The sequence below is a fragment of the Galleria mellonella genome, unplaced genomic scaffold (assembly GCF_026898425.1).
Source record: "Galleria mellonella isolate WM207_F2 unplaced genomic scaffold, CSIRO_AGI_GalMel_v1 utg55, whole genome shotgun sequence".
In the NCBI taxonomy this organism is placed as follows: domain Eukaryota; kingdom Metazoa; phylum Arthropoda; class Insecta; order Lepidoptera; family Pyralidae; genus Galleria; species Galleria mellonella.
Window position 1 is genome coordinate 730,586 of NW_026442115.1, and position 22,294 is coordinate 752,879.

Genomic DNA, 22,294 nt, shown 5'->3' on the forward strand with positions numbered 1-22,294 from the left:
TATATTTGCCTTTCGTACTAAATTTTAGTAGATTCTACTTATAATTATTTCGTAGTCCTATAAATATTATAAATTTGAAAGTTTGTAATAATGGATGGATGTTACTGTTTCACGTTAAAACTACTGCACAGATTTGAACTAAATTTGGTGTACGAATAGGTTATATTCTAACTTAGTACGTAGGATACTTCAAGAACTGATTTGCGTAGACGTGTCGTGGGATACAGCTAGTAAATACTAAATAGGCATAATAAATTGATATAATTCACAAGTACTTTAAAGAAATATATTTTTTTAAATTCAGTGTAATACATTTAGATTGATAATAAAAATACGTTTATTTTCTCTTCACAATTCATCACAGTGAAATATAATGAGATAAACTTATATTAACCTAATTATAAATACAATTGTGGAGGCTGGTAACTGAGATAAGTATAAGACTACCTGTATTGCAGGTCACCAGGGCCTCACTCCGTAGAATTATTTGCTATGTATTTGTAATACAGTATAAGTAGAAATAGACACGGACAGAGTTAATATCAGTGTTCTGTTTTTATTATTTGAGTAGGCACGAATTTTTTAAATAATATTAATAAGTAATACATTGACTTATATTCATAAAAATTTAAATTTCCAATAAGCTTCGCTTTATTACTTACCTTAACTGCCTATTAATGTGTTGGTAGATTTCTCTGAAATAGAGTATAATGGAAATAAGAAAATCAAAGGAAATCGTAAAAAATATTTCCGGATTATTCCCATGCATATGAATCCACTGAACTTAATGGATATTGTGTGGTGTTAATGATTATTTTCGACTTGACTGTTATTTTTTTGTACCCATTAAAATTTTTGACGTCAATATCATAGTGATGGTGTTATTTTGGTTTGGAGTTCAACGATCCGATAATACTATTACGTGCGTGTTGGTTTAGGTTTATGTACTTACTGACGTTAGTTGCTTGTTTGTATTCTTTATTGTTTCTACGTAGACGTACATCAACGCCGAAATAGTTAACCTGGGTGATTATAATTTTCTATGCGATTTCTTATTACATTTACACCATTTTGTATATTAGGTACCTATTGTACCTAGGTAACTCTCTTTTAAACAATACCATGCCACTCTAATCGTTTACTAAATGGTAAATTCTTACAAAAATTAACATAAGTATTTTATTGACAGTTGATTAGTTTCATTTATCGTTTATAAATGAGGGATAATGTAAATAGTATAATATAAGGTAAATCAATAGATCGGATTACACTAAATTTGTTTTTATATTTTTATGGCTTAATTCACGTCTAATTTCACAAAGTATGCTAAAACAAAGTTTATATTATTTATTTAGGCATGCCAACAATACAAATACATAAATTAACAACATATATTAAAAATGAAATATATTTATTTATTTATTCTTTATTGATTACATTACAAAAAAAAAAAATGGTCGGTACAGAAGGCGGACTTAATACTGTATAAAATATAGTAAATAATATAATTATAGTATTTGCATTAATTATAGACATGCATAACACAAAAAGGAGGTTTATAGATATAAAAATTAAATATAATATAATATTTTTTTTAATGAATTTATATATTTTTTTCCAGTTGAGGCGACCCTCGTTCGCAAGCGGACGACTTCAAACTCAATAAACATATTCTCGGGGAGGTAGTCACACTTTCTCTTGGAGCGTAGTTATAAGGTAATATTAAACAAATGTATCCATGGTGAATTATTGTTGATAACGTATTTTAACGTCGGACTGTAACGTTATTTTATTCCTATAGACTGCGAAGTAATTTTATTTATTACGCGATGATTTAACTAATTTTACCATTATCCTAAAGTTGCAACGATTTTAAGAAAATTTATGTAAATAAATGTTTTAATTATTTTGATCCAATATTTGATAATTTTGTTCGTTTGTTTTTATTAAATTTTATTATCATGATACTTATAATTTTTTATTGTCCTGATATAATTTTAATGTTGATTTACTTATTTTATTTTAACGGCGAAAGAACTGAATCTGTCATTTTAATATGAATAATTTTGTACTTTACGGCGTGACTCATGCGCACAAATATCATGTATTAAGACGTAAAATCCACTATCTAATTACCGTTAAGTAATTACATAAATATGTATAGGTATTTATTAAATTTCATAAAATCATTTCATTAACACAACATTAATGCTCTCTTAATCATGGTAAAAGACATTCTACAGGGAATTTGTATATGGTAACTTAATTGTAATGTTGGCAATACCATAAAAAACAAGATTTCTTAGATGTATGACATAGTATTTTAGTCGTTTAAGCAATATTATAGAAGTAAGTTAATTCCCATTATAACGCTATAATATTAATGGACACCTGAACATAAATATTGGTATGTAATTCGCCACAAGAAGTATAGTTTACATTGTTTCAAAGTTATCAGAGATAGTTTCGTATATTGTGAAACAATATAGTATGAGCGATGGAAGTATGTATGGTATCAACAGAATGGAATGCATTTTGTTCCCTACACAAAGTATATTTCTGTTAGCGATGTGTTAGTCAAAAAGTGTAAGTGGGCATTGTTCTTTTTTTTTCTCTATTCCTTATTTTCCAAATTGTCAGTTAACCTAACATAACCTAATTAAAAAAACAAAAAATAATCTAATTTTGAATTTATTCCAATTAAATACAATTATAGTACATTACTGCAGCGGCCAGCAACTGAGGCATTGATGGACGAACGTGCAAATGTGGGCCGAGGCGTATCCAAGGCACACATACGTGAGCCTGGCTTGTATAGTACTTTTCTCAAACAATGCGCGAAAATCAAAAACAATTTTACTTTTTAAGTTCAATGACGAATAACGAACAATAATAATTTTTCACTCGTCATAATGTTCCTTTGTTTTTTTTTTCAATAAACAGTTTTCTATTTGCAAGCTAGTTCCAAATTTAAATAAAACCTTTTACTAGTTACCTCTTTGGTAGCCATGTTTCGAAGTAAAAGGTTACTCCATTTTTAAATTACAGGACAGATATGAGTTTGCAAAGTAATTTATCTGGCTGCAAAACACGACATATGTAGATAGATTAGTGCAATTATACGTAGTAAAGTTTGGATAATGTTAATTTTAATACCGAAAGCTTATTTCAATCCTAGGTATCAATCCATTACACTTGGATTTGTCTAGCAACATCGCTGATAGAAAAAAGGTACTTCGTGTAGTGTGCAGAACTATTAGTAGATAGATGTGCCAATAATTGGTCATCTCATTTATGCGTGAAGTGATGTTTATTAGCTATATTGTTATATTATAATTAAGTGATAATACGACACAAATAGATTTTAATATGCCATAAAACTGATTAGTGACAATTTTTAATTTTTAATTTTTAAGCTAAATAAGGCTTAATTTTCGTATCTAGTAATAATTACCATGATACCATTTATATTTTACAAACTTGTGTCCGCTTTGCCTGCGTGAATTAAATAGAATATGAATGCGATACGCTAATTTACGATGTGATCCATCTGTGTACCAGGTTTCATCAAATCCGTTTAAGTCGTAAGCGACTTTCTAATTTACAATAGGTATTATTAATATGACATTTTAATAAGCCGTATTTTGCCACCGATGGCTAAAGGGTCAATGAAATCATGTAGAATTATTATTATTATTTTCTTCTAGATATATTACCGTGTATGTTTTGTATACATAATTATTTATGTTTATATTTTAAAGTGATGTAATTCTTTGCTGATTTTTAATAGGAATTCTAAAGTGCTGGTCACTAGAGTCGAAAGTTGGTTATATAATCATCTTTTTTTTGTGTATTTATATTTATCAATAAGAAGTCTCCATAATCACAGTTTTGCATTCTCATAATTTAAGCATATTTTATTTTTATTACATGACTATTCCACTATACATGTAGGTACTTACAATGGCCATTATCAGGAATGAAAAAGAAATAATATATATTTATATTTGCTACTCTATGGCTGTTATTGTGTTATTAGCGGTTAATATTGAAATATGCAAGGCCATAGCCAGGATTTTATTCTGGATTATATTATCAGAAAAACTGATAATATGCCTAAAAAAATGTTGAATGAATAATTATGACTTTTAATGTTGCTAAAAAATGTTTTAACTTTTTATTCGAGGGGCGCCAATTCTTACCTAGGAGTGCATGGAAGCAAGAGAGGGGCGTACCTGGCTATGGCCTTGTGGAGATATAGGATAATTACGCAATGCAATAAAATAGTGTGCACTGTTGCAGTGTAGTTTTAGCTATAGTGTGAATACTCTGGACTTCTGGCTTTAATGTATTATGCAATTAATATTGTAGAAAATTAATGTCACATTTGTGTTATTCAATTATATTAATTACAATAAATTATAATCATCACAATTTACCTATTGGTCTCGGTATTAAGTCATAATACTATATTTTTTTATATCTAGCAAACTTATTTATCAAACTGCGTTTAAGGAATGAATTTCTTTACAATATGGCCTTAGATTAAGAATTAGTGTTAAAAATGTTTAATGCCCCAGGCAAATTAACAATATTTTTTATAAAAACAACTATGAATTATTTCGATTAAACCAGCCACTTACAAAATTAAGTGGCAAGTTAAAAACATAAAAATAATAACGTGTTTTGGTGAATTATGAATCAATAATAGTTTGTTTTTATTTAAAGTTGAACCTTATTCTAAAAAGTACTAAATGCATTTTCATTTCTTGTTAGTTCAAAGAAATTCCTTCATAAAACGCACTATATTAGTTTAAGATATTGTCAGAATTGCATTTTCTTTCTTGGCATTTTCATAACAAGGCCAACTATAACGAAAGAAAGTATAAATGTTTTAATTTTATTGTATTATTACTAATAGGCAATTATTTTATCGTTGCTTAATTTTATTAAATAAAATTTGGAAGAAAATATACTAGATAATTGTGTCTCACATACTTTAGTAAATATTATTTTTTTATAACAATGCAATTATGTAACGTATTCCTGTAACATTTCAGAAAAAGAAAACAAACTTTGTTATAAATGTTATTATGCTGACTGATTGACAGATGAGTGACGTCTTTTATGAATTATTATAATTCTTTAGCTATCCCTAAAAGGAAGAAAGTTATTACATATGGACATCATTTATACTCTGTGGCTCTGTGCATTTTAACATGGTGCGAATGACAGCTGATGTTTTGACAGCACAATGAAATAACTGTAGTTTAGGGTAAGGTTTTTGAGGTCGAATTGGATAAATCATAACTGATACTATCTCACAATCTTTTGTTTGTGAAAAATATTTTGTTGAATTTAAAACATATGACGATTTAAAAAGTTAGGTTTTTTAAGTTTTAGTACCTAATACTTTTTCTATGGTTCTATACTTTACACGATATTACTTCTTGTAGCGTTTAGTGATGGATGAGACATACATATTTTGAAACCTTGATAATCTGAAATGTAAATGTTTTGCGTACCACGTGTTATTTTTAGACTTGTATGTTTCCAGACTAAATCTATTGTGAATGATAGATCACGAACACTATAGAAAAAACAATATTAGCTAAAAAATAACAAATTCAACAAATCATTTGTTTCAAAAACAAAACAAAACAAAAATCTTATTCTATACAGTTCTTTTACAGCAAAAAGTATTGACTCCGTACCATACAACAATGCACGGACTACAGAGACCTGTCATCGCCTTATTTTGATTTTCAGACTATTGTTAGGATAACTATGCAATAACGAGGTACTTATAGGCTTAATAATCCATATTGTTCTGACATTTAATGGTAGTAAGTAGTCAATTTCAATTATTTTTATATAAATCGAAGATAAATAAAAAAGTATAACGATAATTTTCAACCTAAAAGGTATAAGTAGGTGTCACATCTAAAACTTAACCGCTTGTAAGTATTTAAAACTGTGTTTTTTTTTACAGTCCAAAATACTTGTGTCACATTAAGAGTTTTTAAATATTAAAACGCCGATTGTTAATTGATCCTAAATAAATAACGTCTCGCAAATTAATAAAAAGAAACCCCAAATTTGGTCATCGTAGGTGTATTGAAAATAAAAATCTCTAAAACTTTAATTTCAATGATTCAACTTTAAACCTTTTTATCAAAGAATAAAGTACAATTTTGACCGTGTCGAATGAAGCATACTATGTCAATTCAAAATACGAACCTGCTCTGCAAATGAGGCGATATTCAGTATGTATTAACGATTAAATATTTTAACATTAGAGATCCATCCAGATTTCGTACGAGTGCATAATTTTAACAACAGCACCATTTATCGTGATAAAAACCATGTTTCAAGATTTAGCGAACAATACATACCTATAAAATTTCATTAAAATAACGGTTTTAAAGATTAGCGCGAACGGACATCGTGACACGGGATTATAATATATTAAGATAGGTCATACATATTCGCTTTTATCTAATAGAAATCAAAATAATCATTTTCAAACATGTAGCTGTATATGTGTAATGCCATTTTTATTAAAGGTACATTACACGATCTAGAATAAATTATTTATAAACTATATATAAAGCTAAACCTCCTCCTGACTTTCAACTTACTTTCAACATATTTTCAACATGAGTAAAATGTTTTTTATATCTTGAATTACTAAACTTCTAAACGAATTTAGTAATACTTATAATTCATTTAGATCACTTCCACCCTTTGTTTTTTTTTAACTCTGCCTATAATTCTGTGTATTTGATAGTGTAATATGACCCAAATTACTCATACGAATACGACTATGAAATGTTAATGCCACAAATCTAATCATAAGCAGACGTTAACGTTATTAGAGTTTCCTGATTTCCAGTTCCAATACTATCCAAGATTGTGTAGAAATGACTATCGTGGCTGTTAACATTCGAAAGGCCAATTAGAAATGGAAAATATCCGATTAGTAAATGTAATTCTTTAAATTGTTATGTTAAAACCTATATACGAGTACAAGCGTTCAGGATTCGACCGATGGCTTATGTTTCCGTTGTATATATAATATTCACTCTTCTACCACAGAAACGGCATTTTTTACAAACATTTTCGTTGGAAACATAACATTACTTGCGTACACTCTGAATGCCTGTTATATGTAGTTCAAAAGATATAATTGAAGAATGACATTTAAAAAAATGATGACATATTTTTATAATTGGCGTTCCATAAAATGGTCTGTAAATTTAGTGGACTTGGAAAGTAGGATTAGGGACTAGTCTAAAAAGACGCTCAGAGCTCTGCGCTGCGTTTTAGATATTTTATGTATACGGCAACGTTAGATGTAGGCAAATCGTTGCATATATTTTCATATAACGTTTAAAACACAGCGTATAGAAGACGTGAAGCGCGCCTGTATATTTAAAATCCCTTTAAGCCTAGCGCTACATTAGCGGATTTTCTGTCACGGACCTTTTAATGTTTCCAACATTTTTTATATTGGCAGTCGATGCGAACCGTCTGAAAAAAAAATGAAACGTATTGCGAGTTTATATAACCAATCATCAATGCAATTCTTCAAAGGAAAACAGAGCACGTTCAGAGCAGATTCACGAGCGGAGAATGGAATAATGGAAGTGGCCTTTTGCGATCCATGAACTAATTCGTAAACTGAAAGTATCTGATAATGTTTTCAAAAATATCTTGGCATCCGGTTATAGTGGCGTTAGAATTAAAGATTACATACAAAATCGTCCCCATGTGTAGAACTAAGTAGGCGTAGATACATTGAAGCTAGGAAACTACCAAAAATATGGTAGAATAGTATTATTTTAATATAATGTATACTACCTTTATCTGACTGTATCATACAAGATTTAATCAAAATAAAGAGAAAAGGGTTAAAAATAGTGATAAGAAACATGAATGCAATTCATTTAGCCTAAGACATTGTTTAAATGTGTGTGTAGCATTAATGCCTTGTTGGTAAAATAATTATGTTGGTATGCAATCGTGGTATTTGTGTCAAAAAATGTTTAATTATGATTTAAGCCATTACCTAATACATAGACCTCTAATATGTATTAACATATTTCTCACCAGGTTGCATAAAGTTAGAACCGATATTAGTCAATGTACCTATGTGGCTTAAAATCTCAAGTAGTGCGCGGTGTGACCGCTTTCATCACTGTTTATTAGGTAAAAAAGTTAGTGAAATTAAAAGCATTAATACATTTTAGCAATTATAATAAGCCACAAATAAGCAATTATATGTTTCCTAGATAATGTACAATTAATGTTTTATATTGTCACCTTCATGGATGAATCAGTGTTATATATCACTGCATGTACTGTACGCTGACATTTATATTAAAATAGCAATATTAGATATTTTGTACGGTCATAGTAAGTTATATTTATAAATAACTGCACCTTTTGCTTTAGTTATAAGTTTAATGTTAATTATTTATAAACAATTTTTACCAAAACATGCCTCGCTTAAGTTTTACTTTATGATTTGTTGTAAATAATTGAAAAAAAAAATACTTTTTAGCGTGCTCTGGCATAATACATAGCTATATTATTCTTATAAAACAATAAAATTTTCACCGGCTACTAGTTTGTTTTATTACGTTTGAAATATTACATTAAAATTATACAGGCCTTGCAGGTCCCGGCATAGAATTAGCTACCACTTCCTTTCCCGTGAGTTTCCTTTCTTTCTCATGGGGGAAATTATATTCAGCAGGGGACAGTTAATGGCTGATACAACTGCTATTGTTTAATCAACATATAATTACTGGTCTGATTTAATATATAACTAACTAGCGACCTGCCTCAGCTCCGCATAGGTGCGCAATATTTGTTTGCGTAACTTAAACTGTTGAATACATTCTAGTAAGGCTGATATCTTATATTTTCTAAAATTTTAAAATTAACGGCTTGTAAAATTGATTTTACTTTTAACACAAAAACTGTCTTTTTGGCTGAGCTGTTTAACTTAGATATATTATGTCACAGACTTTGTAAAGCTAAAAGTAATGAATATTTTTGCTATACCTTTTATTTTTTTATTTACAAGCCGATCAGGCAGCGCACGCCATATAGAATTTTTGTCGACTTCAATTACATTTATTGTGATTATATATATTTACCAAATAAAAAGTAGTCTATAGCACTCAGGGATATGAGTGCTCTAGAACTATCATTCTAACGGTGAAGGAATTTTCAAACTCGGATCAGTAACATTGGAAATTACCCTAAACTCACAAAATTTATCTCTTTGTAATATTAATATAGATAACATTGCCGTGTGGTTCCGGAATAGAATGGGTCACCCTTTTCTTTCCTGTAGGTGTCGTAAGAGGCAACTAACTAAACTCCTAACTGCGGTTATCAAGCCTGCTAACTACTGGTAAAAACCCTCCTTATGGGGGAAACCTATGTTAAACAGTGGACGGTTATCGGCTGAGATGGTACAGTCAGGTTTAGTATTCCACATATTCCCGATGAGTCTTAGAGTTCTTAGTTAGCTCTGTTTAAAAGCAGCTGATGATAGCTATAACCACAAACTACATAGAGATGTCTATAATGATCATATACCTATGTAAGATTTTATGTAATAATTGCAAAATTACCCGTATGCGGATGATGCCCTCTGATGTTACGTTTCTAGCTCATCGTTGTTAATAACCGTAGAAAGAGAATGACTGCTAGCTGCTTAGTCTGTGTTATAATCGAGGGTCACAGATGTAACCGAACAACTCTACGTGCCCTTCAAAGCACAAAGCAGATGATAATCATTTTCATCGTGAAATTCATGGAAACTTCTTTTTTTATCTGAAACGAAATACTTAAGTGCTTCATTTCAGATTTGTCTCATAGAAATTTTATCAAAATAGGTTCAGTAGTATATTGTTTTTTTTTTTTTTGTGAAACACAATCTTAATTATTATTGCATGACCCAAATATGAATCGATTAGAATTACAAACATGTTTAAATTTACTGTACCCCAGTTTCTATTATTCTTAATTAAAACTATATTCTGTCGGAAAATACTTTTTAGTAACGGGGACTAGGCCCCATCGCTAACAGACACACAGTGTCAGGTCGACATCTGTGCTAGTTAATTCTAGGTGCCTACTTGCGACAATAGGTTAACTGGTCTGCTTTCATCCCTCACTGGTGCCGCGCCATTGTATATCCATAACGTAAGTGAGGTTACTCTGGGCCGGTCTCGGCGACGCTGTCCAGCTTTGCCTACATATCGGAACCGGATATACAGCTAATTTGACCCGCCCAATCCCACTTAAGTCTAGCCGACTTTTAACCTAAATCCTTATCATTCATTCGTTCGTTCATTATTTCGTTCATGCGCATGACAGCTGACTTTTTTGTAGTTTTTTTTTTTCTATAGAAAAATTGTGTTGCGCGAGATTTTTTGAATAGAATTCAATGTAATAATTATAATTGATGCTTTATCATGATCAAATACTGTATTGAATCTATAAATTAAGTATGTTTATCTAAGGTTTATCTGTAATTTATTTTTTACAGTTCCAGTAACATGTCATACGGACCATAAAACGCCTAGTATGAGTAATCAAAAAAATTCTGCATTCGCAAAAAATCATGTGGGCGTCGTTTAGTTGGAATGTTTTTTTTTATTTCTATCCGGCGACAATTATTTTGTTTGTTTTGTCAGGTTTGTCGAAGTGACAACTACTTTGTGGTATATCGAGTTACCACTTTCTTTAGCACTAGTATTAATTTTCACATCGAGATGTTATTTGAATGTAAGTAGTTTGAATAGTTGGCTATTTTTATATATATAAAAAACTATAATAGTTTTTAGATAATATTTTAAAAATTAATTCGAGAGATGGTGGAAGGGTTCTCATTCCACAGTTTGAACGTTTGCTCCTCTGAAACCAGTCTACTGGTACGGAAGGGAGGGTTATAAAATTACCTATGGTCATAATAATAATAAATACTCCTTATTGACAATTTTAAAAATATCTTGTTACTAATTAAATAAATAATAATAATTAAGTAGAAGTTCAACGGGCGGCGTTATCGCTTATAGCGATCTTTACTAGACAATTTTGATGATAATATTTTAGGAAACCACAAACTGAAAACAGTTGACAATTCTTACAGCTCCTCTCTAAACAGCGTCAACTCAAATTAATTGACATTGGTGTTCAAATATTTAACTCATGTTAAGTACATGGCTTGAAAGCAGTCTATTTAGTTGACTCTAACCGCTTATACCTACTTCTCTATTCTTTAGTACGTTATGGGATATCTCAATTTCAAACAAATTAAAAATCACGAAAAATTTTAATAACTATTCTTTGGTTTAAATATTTTGATCTTAAAAACTATATATATAATATATATATTTATGGGGATTTTTTTATTGTTAATATTATTCTACAATTTATCACCCAATATGTGTAGACTAACTATATCCCGTGGCTTCGTCCATGTGAACTAGTAAGTAGGTACATAAAGTATTAATGTGCTAAGTTAGGATATAAACTTATCCTTCCAAATTTCATTCAAAATTGTTCAGTAGTTTTTGCGTGAAAGATTAACAAACATTTATCAATCCTTATTTTGACTCTTACCAAAAAGTTCGCTATAATTTTTTATATAATGCTATAGGCTACATCATATTGCATAAAAAAACAATTTTTCAGAAACAGTTACAAATATCGACGCCAAAATCAGGTGATAGTGAACTCATAATACTGTTCAACTTTTCCTAAGAAACATAATCGAAAAAAAAAAATTTCAAAATCTTATAAAATGTGTCACATGATCGGGCGAATTCTACTCGCATAATGGTTCAAAATTATTTCGATATTTCGACTGTGTTACAGTAAAGATTAATTCTTACGAAGAATTATCTTTACTTGACTATCATTGGGCCGCTAAATAGAGCTCTGACCCTGACACACTGATCTGTGATAACAATTGCAGTAAAATATACTAATAAAATATTCTAGTACAAGTTTATACGTTAAATGAGATTTTCGGTCGTATAATTTCGCATTTCATAATAATTATCCTTGTATCCATATTCGCAATATTGCATCTGAGTGCACGATTCGTTCGTCAGATCCTCGTAACATCGATCTTCATAGTCATTGTCGCAATATTTATGGTTGTAATTTTCACTGCAACCGCCATTTTGTGCATCTCTCTGTTGTACATTCTTGAGATTGTTTGGTGCACTCTCATTTGCTTGTGCACTGATATTCCATCTCTGTGATATGGAACAGCTGAGACTGCCGCCGTGTTGGAAAGCGAAGGGCCACGCCTGCAATAATAAAACTACGTGTTATAACGGCAAACAAATATTTTCTCATTAGATGTAGATATGCCAACAATCATTTCTAAGTGGACACTTGCGACACACAAGGAACGTGTATTTTGAATTTAAATCTTAAATACATTAAATACAGTAACATTCTGATAAACCGATATAATTTGCTATAATTTTCCTCTATTTTACGACCAAAACTCAACAGATTTGTGCATTCTTACATTTGAAATCGCACTGTACACGACCATATAATTTATTATCTAATTTTAAATAGAAAGTGTTTTTTTTTTTTAAACAAACTATATTCTCAATTTACCCGTATCGTGATGTCTTCGATAATTCTGAATGAAAATGAAAACCATGAATTAGGTTAATACTTAATCTCTGTGCGATTGGCCAATAAAAGTACTAACAACTCGAACTATGTATGACTTTAAACTACATAAGAGTTCCGTTGCACCCATTTGGCTACGGAATCCTGTAAATGTTATTATCTCATAAACGGTATCCTTGCAATATACGAACACGTGTGGCCCCAAGACGCAGTGTTTGTTTGAAGATAAAAAGTGCGGTCAAGTTTATGTATGTTGCAATAAATAGAGAATTTCACACTTAACGCTATTTGGGAGGTCTTTTTTGAAAAATATGAATCGTCTTATTCTTTTTCTGCTGTACATAAAATTTATGTTGCATTTTTATAATTTTATTTAAAATAATATGCTAATTAATATTGTTTGATTAAAAGAAATTAATAAACGTGATATAGTGAGATTAAAACATTTTCGGGGTTCTATATTCAAATGACTATAACGGAACCAAAACACTGATTGCAGACAGAACTAGAAATAACAAGTCTGAAATAACGACAATCGGCAAAGAGACACCTTATAAACTCGGCTGAGTATATGAAATGAAGAATTCAATCGTAATAAATTCATAATGGATTTATAAATCTATTTGAAATATTATATATTATAATATCTAATGTTATATCTTCTTTTCTTTACAAATTTGGTATTATTATTATTGGTTAGTAAGCTTTCCTAAAATAATAAAGTCGCTGTCTACGTCTGTCTATTTCTCTACTTTCTTCTTCTAAACCGTGCAATGGATATTGATGGGTGTTTTGGTTTTATAACGGAAAGATTTTATGTACATCTTAATGAAACTTTTGTTTTTGATTTTACATGACTGTGCAGTGTAACAAAGTTATGTCAGCTCAAACCTAATGGCGGCCGACTTCTGTACCCTGGGAGAGTCGAAACAGCCTGTTTCAACTCATCTCGTTTGCATTTTGTTATGCATTGGTATTTTGTTTTGCGCGAGCGACCAGCTTTAACGTGGAATTGTTTTTTAAAAACTATACATCTGTGCTCGATAAACACCACTTGGAAGCAAAGGACATCTGGAATGTTGATGAATCTGGAATAACAACTGTCCAAAAACCAGATCGGGTCGTTTCAAAACGAGGTTAAAAACAGACCAGTGCCATGACCTCGACAGAAAGAGGCACTTTGGTCACCATCGCGTTAGCTGGTAATGCAATAGGAAATTGCATTCCACCAATGTTCATAATCCCACGCAAGCGTTTTAATGATCATTGTATTCGTGATGGGCCATCTGGATCTATTGGAGTAGCCAACGGATCTGGATGGATGCAAGATGATTTTTATTTATTTTTTGAACATTTTAAAAATTAAGTCTAGCCTTCTAAAGATAATGTAGTTTTGTTATTGCTGGACAACTATGCCTCACATATTAATATAAAGAATATTAATTTCAGTAAGAAAATGGAATTGTTTTGTTAACATTTCCACCACATTGTACTCACAAATTTCAGCCCATGGATCGAGTTATCTTTGGAATGAAAAAAGCTGTCAACAGGATATGTGATAACTGGATGCGCTCACACCCAGGAAAAGTTATGACAATATATAATATTCCAAGAATTGTAGAAGAAAGCTAAATGAACAATGGATCCAGTGTATGGAGTATAAGGCGTGGGCACACCTGCAATGCACTGAAAGCGAAATGTCCTATGTGTGCTATAACTGTTTGTCTGACTAAGATGGCTTAATTTTTATTTTCTATATATTTCAATGTTTAATTATTTGCTATTTTTTTTTTTTTGTTTCTAAGATCTCAATATTGTAACTATGAGACTGATAGTACAAATTAAGGATAATTGTAACTTTAATATAAGATTTACTTATAAATCTGTGTCTCTTAATAATGGATTGCTTCCAGGTAATAGTTTCAACTTCCAAGTAATACTTTCAAAAAAAAAAAAAACAAAAAACAAAATGTTAATTGTTAACCTTAAATGTATTTTTGCATGCTATCACCTTGTTAGCTAAGCACGAATGTTCTTTGACTAATGCAACATCTTTAACTTTACCGTGTTTAAGCAAATAAAGATTATTATTATTATTACTCTCCTAGACCAGTGTTTCAATTTATTTCAGTAAGAGGAGAGTTGATACAAAGTCACTAGTTGTCTTTAACTTTTTATGGGTAAAAAAGAAATAGTCGCAGTTTTTGTCCTAAACATTTATTAGTTAGTTAAACAAGGTTTAATTTAGTATAATACAAGTTCATTTCTATCGCTTAATTAAAAAATTATGGGTCTCAGTATAAAAAATGGTTCAACTCTCCTCGGTCTCCTCTAAGTAAAAAATTGTACTCTTGCTAAGCCGAAGCAGAACCCTTGTAAAAAATAAAAACGATTTGAGAATTTCCTCGTTATTGAAGGCGCTTGAAAATTTCTTACCTTTCTAATTTTTACATTTACAATAAAGCAGCAAACAAGACAAAGTCGAGAAGAACAATAAAACGGGAGCATTTACGTCCGGAGATAAACTTTATTTATACGCGTAACAGCTGCAAACTTTTGGTCAGCGTTAATGTTTGTTGTTATAACTTTTTTTGTTTCTATCCTCTCCAGTTCTAAGACGATATTTGAATTCGTTTATATCTGAACAAAAGGACCAGAAGAGTGATTCGTTATTTTTATAGAGAAAAAAATATATGTTTATATTTACATGTCCGTGGAACACACAAGGCGACTAGGAAATGAAATAAAAAATAAGGAATTAAAAATGGAAGGGTTTATTTAAATTTTTGACTATTTTAAATAAATTAATCTTATAAGTTTAATATCTAAAAATTATGTCGATTCTCAACTGACAGAAAACATCAAGCCTGTGAAGTTAGAATCCTTATAATAAGCAATAAAGGTATTATTTTCATGTACCTTATAGAGGCTTAATTCAACATCAATACTGGAAAATAAAAAAAAAATAAAGAAGCAAAACTGTTCGATTTTCAAACCATCAGTAAACACCATATTTCAAAGATGTTTCGAGTCAGAGCAAAACTAATCCTAACATCGATCAAACCACAGGCCTTCGTGGAACGTGTCCATAATCCTGCGATGAAAGTCTGCGGTGGCGTTTGCCAACCGAAACTACTGATTCATTGCTGTCTGGATGGAGTTCAGTACGCTCGTGCCGAACCGAATGAATTAACGGGATGACAAGTCTGACAGAGAATAAATCGTAAACTATTAGAAAGCTGTGTGACACATGGGCGTATTTTTTATGTCGCGAGGTTGTTAGGAATTGAGTGACATTTAATAGGTTCGGGTGGTTGATTAATAAGTAATCGTTTCTAGCCGCGACGGTAGTGCAATAAATTAATGAAGACAAATGTGTATAAAAACTTTAAGAGAGAGGCATTCTAGAAATAACAAAAGTACTTAAATAAATAAAATAATCCAAAACAAGTCATCTTTTTTTATAATTTGGTAATAGAAAACAGACATTTGAAGGTCCAATCTTATTATAAAACGAATAAGTATGTAAATATCTTTTCAAATTGTCACATTTTTTATGCAACATACAGAATGGCAAATAATCCGACGGCTTGATGGAAAGTGGTATCCGTCACCTATAGACAAATATCTATTCTATTAGCCTGATGTTTCTTATAATAATTACGATATTGGTATATATGTATATAAACTACCATTAGCAGTATTTTCAAACGGATATGACAACGTAATCTTCAAGAAAAAAGCATATTCCTTTTTAAGAGGCTGGCAACACCTGCAATACCTCCGGTGTTGCGGGTACTCATGGACGGCAATAGTCACTTACCATCAGGTGAGCTGCAAGCTCGTTTGTCCCTTGTGTTATAGAGAAAAAAAAAACTGTGTATAAAAGTATAGTTTACTAACCAAACTAAGCGGATGTGGCGGCGTATGAGCAGACCGTGGTTCGTGAAGCAGGGCGCGCAGGTGTGCGATATATGATGCAGCTAATCGCAAGGTATCTAACTTCGACAATTTTGTGTCCGCTGGTACCCAAGGCAGCGTTGTCTTCAACCTTTGGTAAGCATTTTTTTTAATTTACAAAATTTTAATAAGCGATATATTTATATATAAAGAAAATGGGAAATAGCTCACTAAATCGCCCATTAACAATTAAAATTGGTTGGTTGAATGATGGTATACAAAGAAACATATGAAATATCTCTCTTCAGTAAATGTCTTTGACACCTGTAAAATTTCAAGTTTTAAGTACTATGCGGTGATAGATCAACCCCCTTAGACAAATGGCAAACGAATCCATCGATGGAATCGCTATCAAAAGTGAGTCCATGTGTTGGAATGAGACATTTGACGTTGCAATCTTATTCTATCTCGCAGACTTGTTAGCGATGTCGATTCCATTGATGAATTTGTTTGCCACTTTTATAGAAGGCCAGTTCTATTAGATATATGAGTTTATTTACATAAGTAGTACTTATTCACTCGCTATTTAGTAGGTGTTTGACTTTTTCAATCAATCAAAAAAAAAATCAATTACCTGCAAAATGCTTTGGACAATACTCGCATCCTAGCTCTTTCCCGCGCATTTGCTGCATTCCTATGTTGTGGTTCGTGTGTACCCCGACCTACAAAAAGAAAGCAAAATAGTAATTTTTAATTGTTCTGATTTCGTCCTCATCTATCATTATTTACTAATACCTTTTTATGGTTGAAAATGAAATGGTAATCCCACCTGCGCTGTCGGTATACGCCGAATACCAGTGAGGGATGATAAGTGAGAATGAAGGCAGGTTAATTGATTCAACGTGACAAATTTATCAGGAATTAACCACAGCAATTTCCAGGGGTAACCGCGTAGAAGACTACCTAACAGGATAAATTGTTAACAATATTTTTTTTTTAATAAATGACAATTATATGGTAATCTCGCCTGCGCTAACGTTATACGTCGGCGGGGTACCAGTGAGGGATAATAGGTGAGAATGAAAAGACAGGTCGGTTAGCTCATCATGATGAATACACCTAGAATTCAGCACGATGATTTCCAGTGGGGACCACGTGGAAGTAAGTACTCCTGACAAGGTTTATTGCTAGCAATGAGGATTAACGTCCTCGTTACTAACAGTTCTTCTCCCCCCTAACAATATGGTTGCTAGCCTCGTTGCTACATTCACGTTCCCCACTGAGTGGTACTACGCCAGTGTATACCGATAGCGATAGACTAAGGGTGATAACCATTCCATTTTCATCGCATGAAATTAAAACGTTTGTTTTTATTTAGTGGGATAAATTAGTAAGTCCTTCTCCAAATGATATCCAATTACAATATTATATCATAATTACCTAAAATTTTTAAACCCTTATTCATTTTATTGTTTATTTTGGAAATATTCATTTCCTAATCAATCGAAAATTCTAATTTACACAAAGCAAGGTCTACCACTTCGTTTCTTTTCTATGGGTGTCGTAAGAGGTGACTAAGGAACTTTTATAGTAGAGGGAACTACTAGCACTACTAGCAAAAATCTTCTTATGGGGAAGGCTTATGTTCAACAGTGGACAGTTAGGGGCTGAAATAATAAAATCTGATTTTTAACCACTTGCTTGGGACCGATTATATTGAAATTTTGCATACTTAGGTTTGATGCCGATACAATATGATGATGAAAACGGAAGGTGGGCATAGGAACCGTAAATTTCACATGATAAACCCGTCGTGTTTGAGTTCATTTGATGTTTGTTCGTTTTGATAAAAACCTTTAGTACTATTACTTATACTGAGCTAGAACTTAGTGTGTTGCTCAAAGTGTAATAATAAAATTTAAAAGACTACAATTTCAATTCAAACTTGTTTCTATCCGTAACTTAGTACGCATGACCGCCATACGTATACTGAACAGGATTAAAAGCCTGCGTCCTTTTCCCCCATATCCTTTTTTCCCATATAGTACCTGTACACCAAATTTCATAGTGATTGGCCAATAGGTAACAAACAAACAAACTAACTTATTTTTATATCTTTAGTACTTGTAGAGATACGTCTAAACTGTCATTAAAAAAGATCACGTTTACTTTTATTCTTTATCCAAGCGGTAAGTATTACATATTTACTATTCTCATCTTTGTGTATAATATAGTAAATTTTTTTTAATGGGTGATAATGGAATGGTAACCCCACCCGCGCTATCGGTATACACCGGCGGGGCACCAGTGAAGGATGATAAGTGAGGATGAAGCAAGTCAGTTAGCCCATCGTGACAAATTTAATAAGAATTGTTCACGATGGTTTCGAGGGGGAACCACGTGGAGGTCGAACTAATAGGGTATATTGCTAACAATAGGGCTGTCAATCTCCATTGCTAACAATCCCTTTCCCCCCAATATAGTACATATTATACCTGTATATTATATGTGTATGTATATTTGTTATTTATAATATTTGTGTATCTATGTAAATTATAGTGTCTTAATAAGACCAATAGATGTCTAAACAATAATCTTTAGAACTTTTGTCTGTCCATATGTTTGTTTCGGCATCACATAAAAACTACTAGGTTAAATTGGATACAGTTTTTACATTTGTGTTTTTAAAGGACTAATTTAATGTCTGATATATGTTTCATCATGATACCACACTTAGAAATAATCCGACTCATTAGTTTTCCTATTTCTGAAACTACGAAGTAGTGAACAAAAAGATAGTATAATAGAGGAATTTAATGAGCTCACTGTTTCATTTATGAGATTGATCTTTAAGACCATTGAATTCTAAATTATGATTTTTTTATTTTTCTATGTTTAATGGAACATGGAATGGCACACGAGCTAAATGCTCACCTTTCAAATGTTGCCATGTATATTACAAAATCAAAATACACATCACAACATGCTTAATTAATAAATTAATAAATTTACAACATATAGTCAGGTTAGGTGGGTGACCTAACTTGACTATATGTTGTAAATCTATAAATTTTTATATAGGTACTTAGTATAAATTAAACAATTTCCTTATTCGCATAGTATCTAAAAAGAACGATTCATTTCATGACCGCTAAGAAATTTCATTAGAAATTCATATAATCTAGCCGGAGATTTCCAAACTTTTTTAGTTCGCGATGCACTAGTTAAAATATGTGTATAATGAAAACAAAGGGATTATTCTATATTCATTGATTATAGAGGATAAGAAAAGTTAATAAGACAAATAGTTTATTTCAATTATTAAATCCTTACTAATATTAAAAATGTTGAAGTGAGTTTGATCGTTATCTCTTACCGTAGTAACCAATTATTATTGTATGGGATGGAAAAGAACATAGACAATTTTTTGTCTCAGTGATTATATTCCGATTACACAAAAGAAGTCGGGGTAAAATTCAGTTATTACATAATTTAAAATTTAAATGAAAAATGCATTTCGGTTATAACCATATTTTCTTGGGATCAACATAGATTACGAAAAGAATCATTGAAATTGTTTCAGAAGAGGCGAAGATACCGTATAATCATATTATAAACCTAAGGCCCTATTACTAACAATACACTCTATCAGGTCGACCTCTACGCGGTTTCCCATGGAAACAATCGTGGTTAATTCTTGTAGAATTTGCTATGATGGAATTACAGACCTGTTTACATCTTCACCTATTATTTCTCACTGGTGCCCCGCCAGTGTATACTGTAGTGAGGGTTATCATTTCATTATCATCTATTAAAAATAAAGAAACAAAACACACCAATACATACACCAAGTCGCCTAATCAATGTTGCAATAGTAGTCTGTATCCTTCTTTTATGGGAAAAAAGTTGAACTCAACAGAGGCCCACTCCTGAGGGCAGTTTTTAATGGATTTTAAAATTAAGGGTTTTATATATATATATATATATATATATATATATATATATATATATATATATATATATATATATATATATATATATATATATATATAAACAATTATTTTTCGGGCTTTTATCAAACCAAATCTAACATACCTTTTATTTTTTGGCACCAGTGAAACCGTGTCGGATTATGCTACGAGTACCACGCACTAAACATGTCTAAATATTGTCTATTTTTTTTTTATTTACCATGCCTCCAATACAAAGATAGAAAATTTTTGATTTATCGTTATTCGGGATTTTACAGTAACAGACATAATATTTAGACATGTTTAATGCGTGGTGCTCGTAGCATTATCTGACACGGTCCCACCGGTGGTGGACAACATCGTAGGACATTGTCCGTATGGAAAGACATAGATTTATAGCATGGGGTTCAACGTGTTAAAATATTTAGATAGGTGCTGCAAGATTAAATAAATTATAACAGATTTGATAGTTCCATAACAGAAAATCCTTTACTGACCTGAACTAGATTGGGTGTCATCGAAGAAAAAATCATCATCGTCGGCATCCTCGGAACGTTTTTCCACCGGCGGTGATCTGTTCGCACGTTTTCTTGGCATTTTTTATTATTGCACAAATAACATTAAAAAAAAAAACTTTTTTTTAATACACTATACAATATTTTTTAAACATCATTGTAAATTTGAAAAAAAAAATGTATTTCCGCTGTTCACTATCGCATTGACGATGCTCGTGTGATGCGCGGACGCAGGGCGGCGCGGGCGCATTGTTGGGCGGCGCTCAACATTGCCCCACCCCAACATACAGGATTACCCTCCGACAAATGAGAACTCGCACCTACTGAAAATGTATATTTTACTGTCAGGGATAGGAATCTGATGCTAATATTATAAGAAAGGATAAATAATGAATGTACATGTTTATTTTTAAGCAATTTTTTTTTCAAAATTATTATTTTTTGTATGATATTTTTTTATAGTTTTATTTAACAATGTATATTATAAAAAAAAAAACTATATACGTAGTAATATAAAAAATATGAAATTTATATGCGTTGAAATATAAGTTTAATTATTTCAAGTCTCAAATATAATTTATCATTCCAAATATAGGATTAACTATAGATAAATAATATGTAGTAATATTTTTTTCTGGAACATGCTTGGAAATGTGAGCATTATTTTATTTAAATTTCGAACTAGCTATTTGCAAGCGCAAATAGAAAGCTGTTTATTGTAAAAAAAAAAACAAAAGATCATTATGGCGCGTGAAAAAATATTATTGTTCGTCATTTGTCATTGAACTTAAAAAATAAAATTGTGTTTTTGATTTCCGCGCATTGTTTGAGAAAAGTACTATACAAACATTGGCCACAACTAGGCATTGATGAACTCACGTATGTGTGCCTCGGCTATGCCCCGGCCCACATTTCCACGTTCGTCCATCAATGCCTCAGTTGCTGGCCGCTGCAGTAATGTACTATTAGAACATAGGGGGTAAATGAACATGCGGCTTACCTGATGGTAAGTGACTATCGCCGCTCATGAACACTCGCAACACAAGAGTTATTGCAGATGTGCTACCGGCCTTTTAAAAAGAAATATGCTCTTTTCTTAAAGGTTACAATTTCGTATCGGTATATGTATTTGAATATAATTTGCAATCAATAAGACCAGGTCTTGGATTTTATTTCCATTCCAGTATGTTCCCGTAATTATTTACAATGGAGGTTTGTCATCAAAAC

At 31.4% G+C, this 22,294-nt stretch overlaps 3 protein-coding genes across 4 annotated transcripts in view; 1 reads left to right on the forward strand and 2 right to left on the reverse strand.

The window, feature by feature from the left end:
* The window catches only part of LOC113521278 (arf-GAP with dual PH domain-containing protein 1-like), a 42,339-nt gene extending 33,711 nt beyond the window's left edge, over positions 1-8,628 (forward strand). For both annotated transcript variants that reach the window (XM_031912731.2, XM_026906766.3), the window contains one exon: positions 1,622-8,628. In XM_031912731.2, coding sequence (XP_031768591.1) covers positions 1,622-1,686 — 65 coding nt within the window. In that variant the 3' untranslated portion in view covers positions 1,687-8,628. The remainder of the gene's footprint in view (positions 1-1,621) is intronic.
* Positions 1-22,294, reverse strand: part of LOC113521293 (WW domain-binding protein 11) — a 328,701-nt gene that overhangs the window by 57,306 nt on the left and 249,101 nt on the right. The gene's annotated exons all lie outside the window — the stretch shown is intronic.
* LOC113521291 (uncharacterized) lies at positions 11,342-21,344 on the reverse strand. The gene is made up of 4 exons (XM_026906783.3): positions 21,050-21,344; positions 17,216-17,303; positions 16,585-16,732; positions 11,342-12,341 (listed from the first exon to the last, which is right to left on the reverse strand). The coding sequence occupies exons 1-4, from the start codon at positions 21,147-21,149 to the stop codon at positions 12,042-12,044; spliced, it is 636 nt and encodes a 211-aa protein (XP_026762584.2). The 5' UTR covers positions 21,150-21,344; the 3' UTR covers positions 11,342-12,041.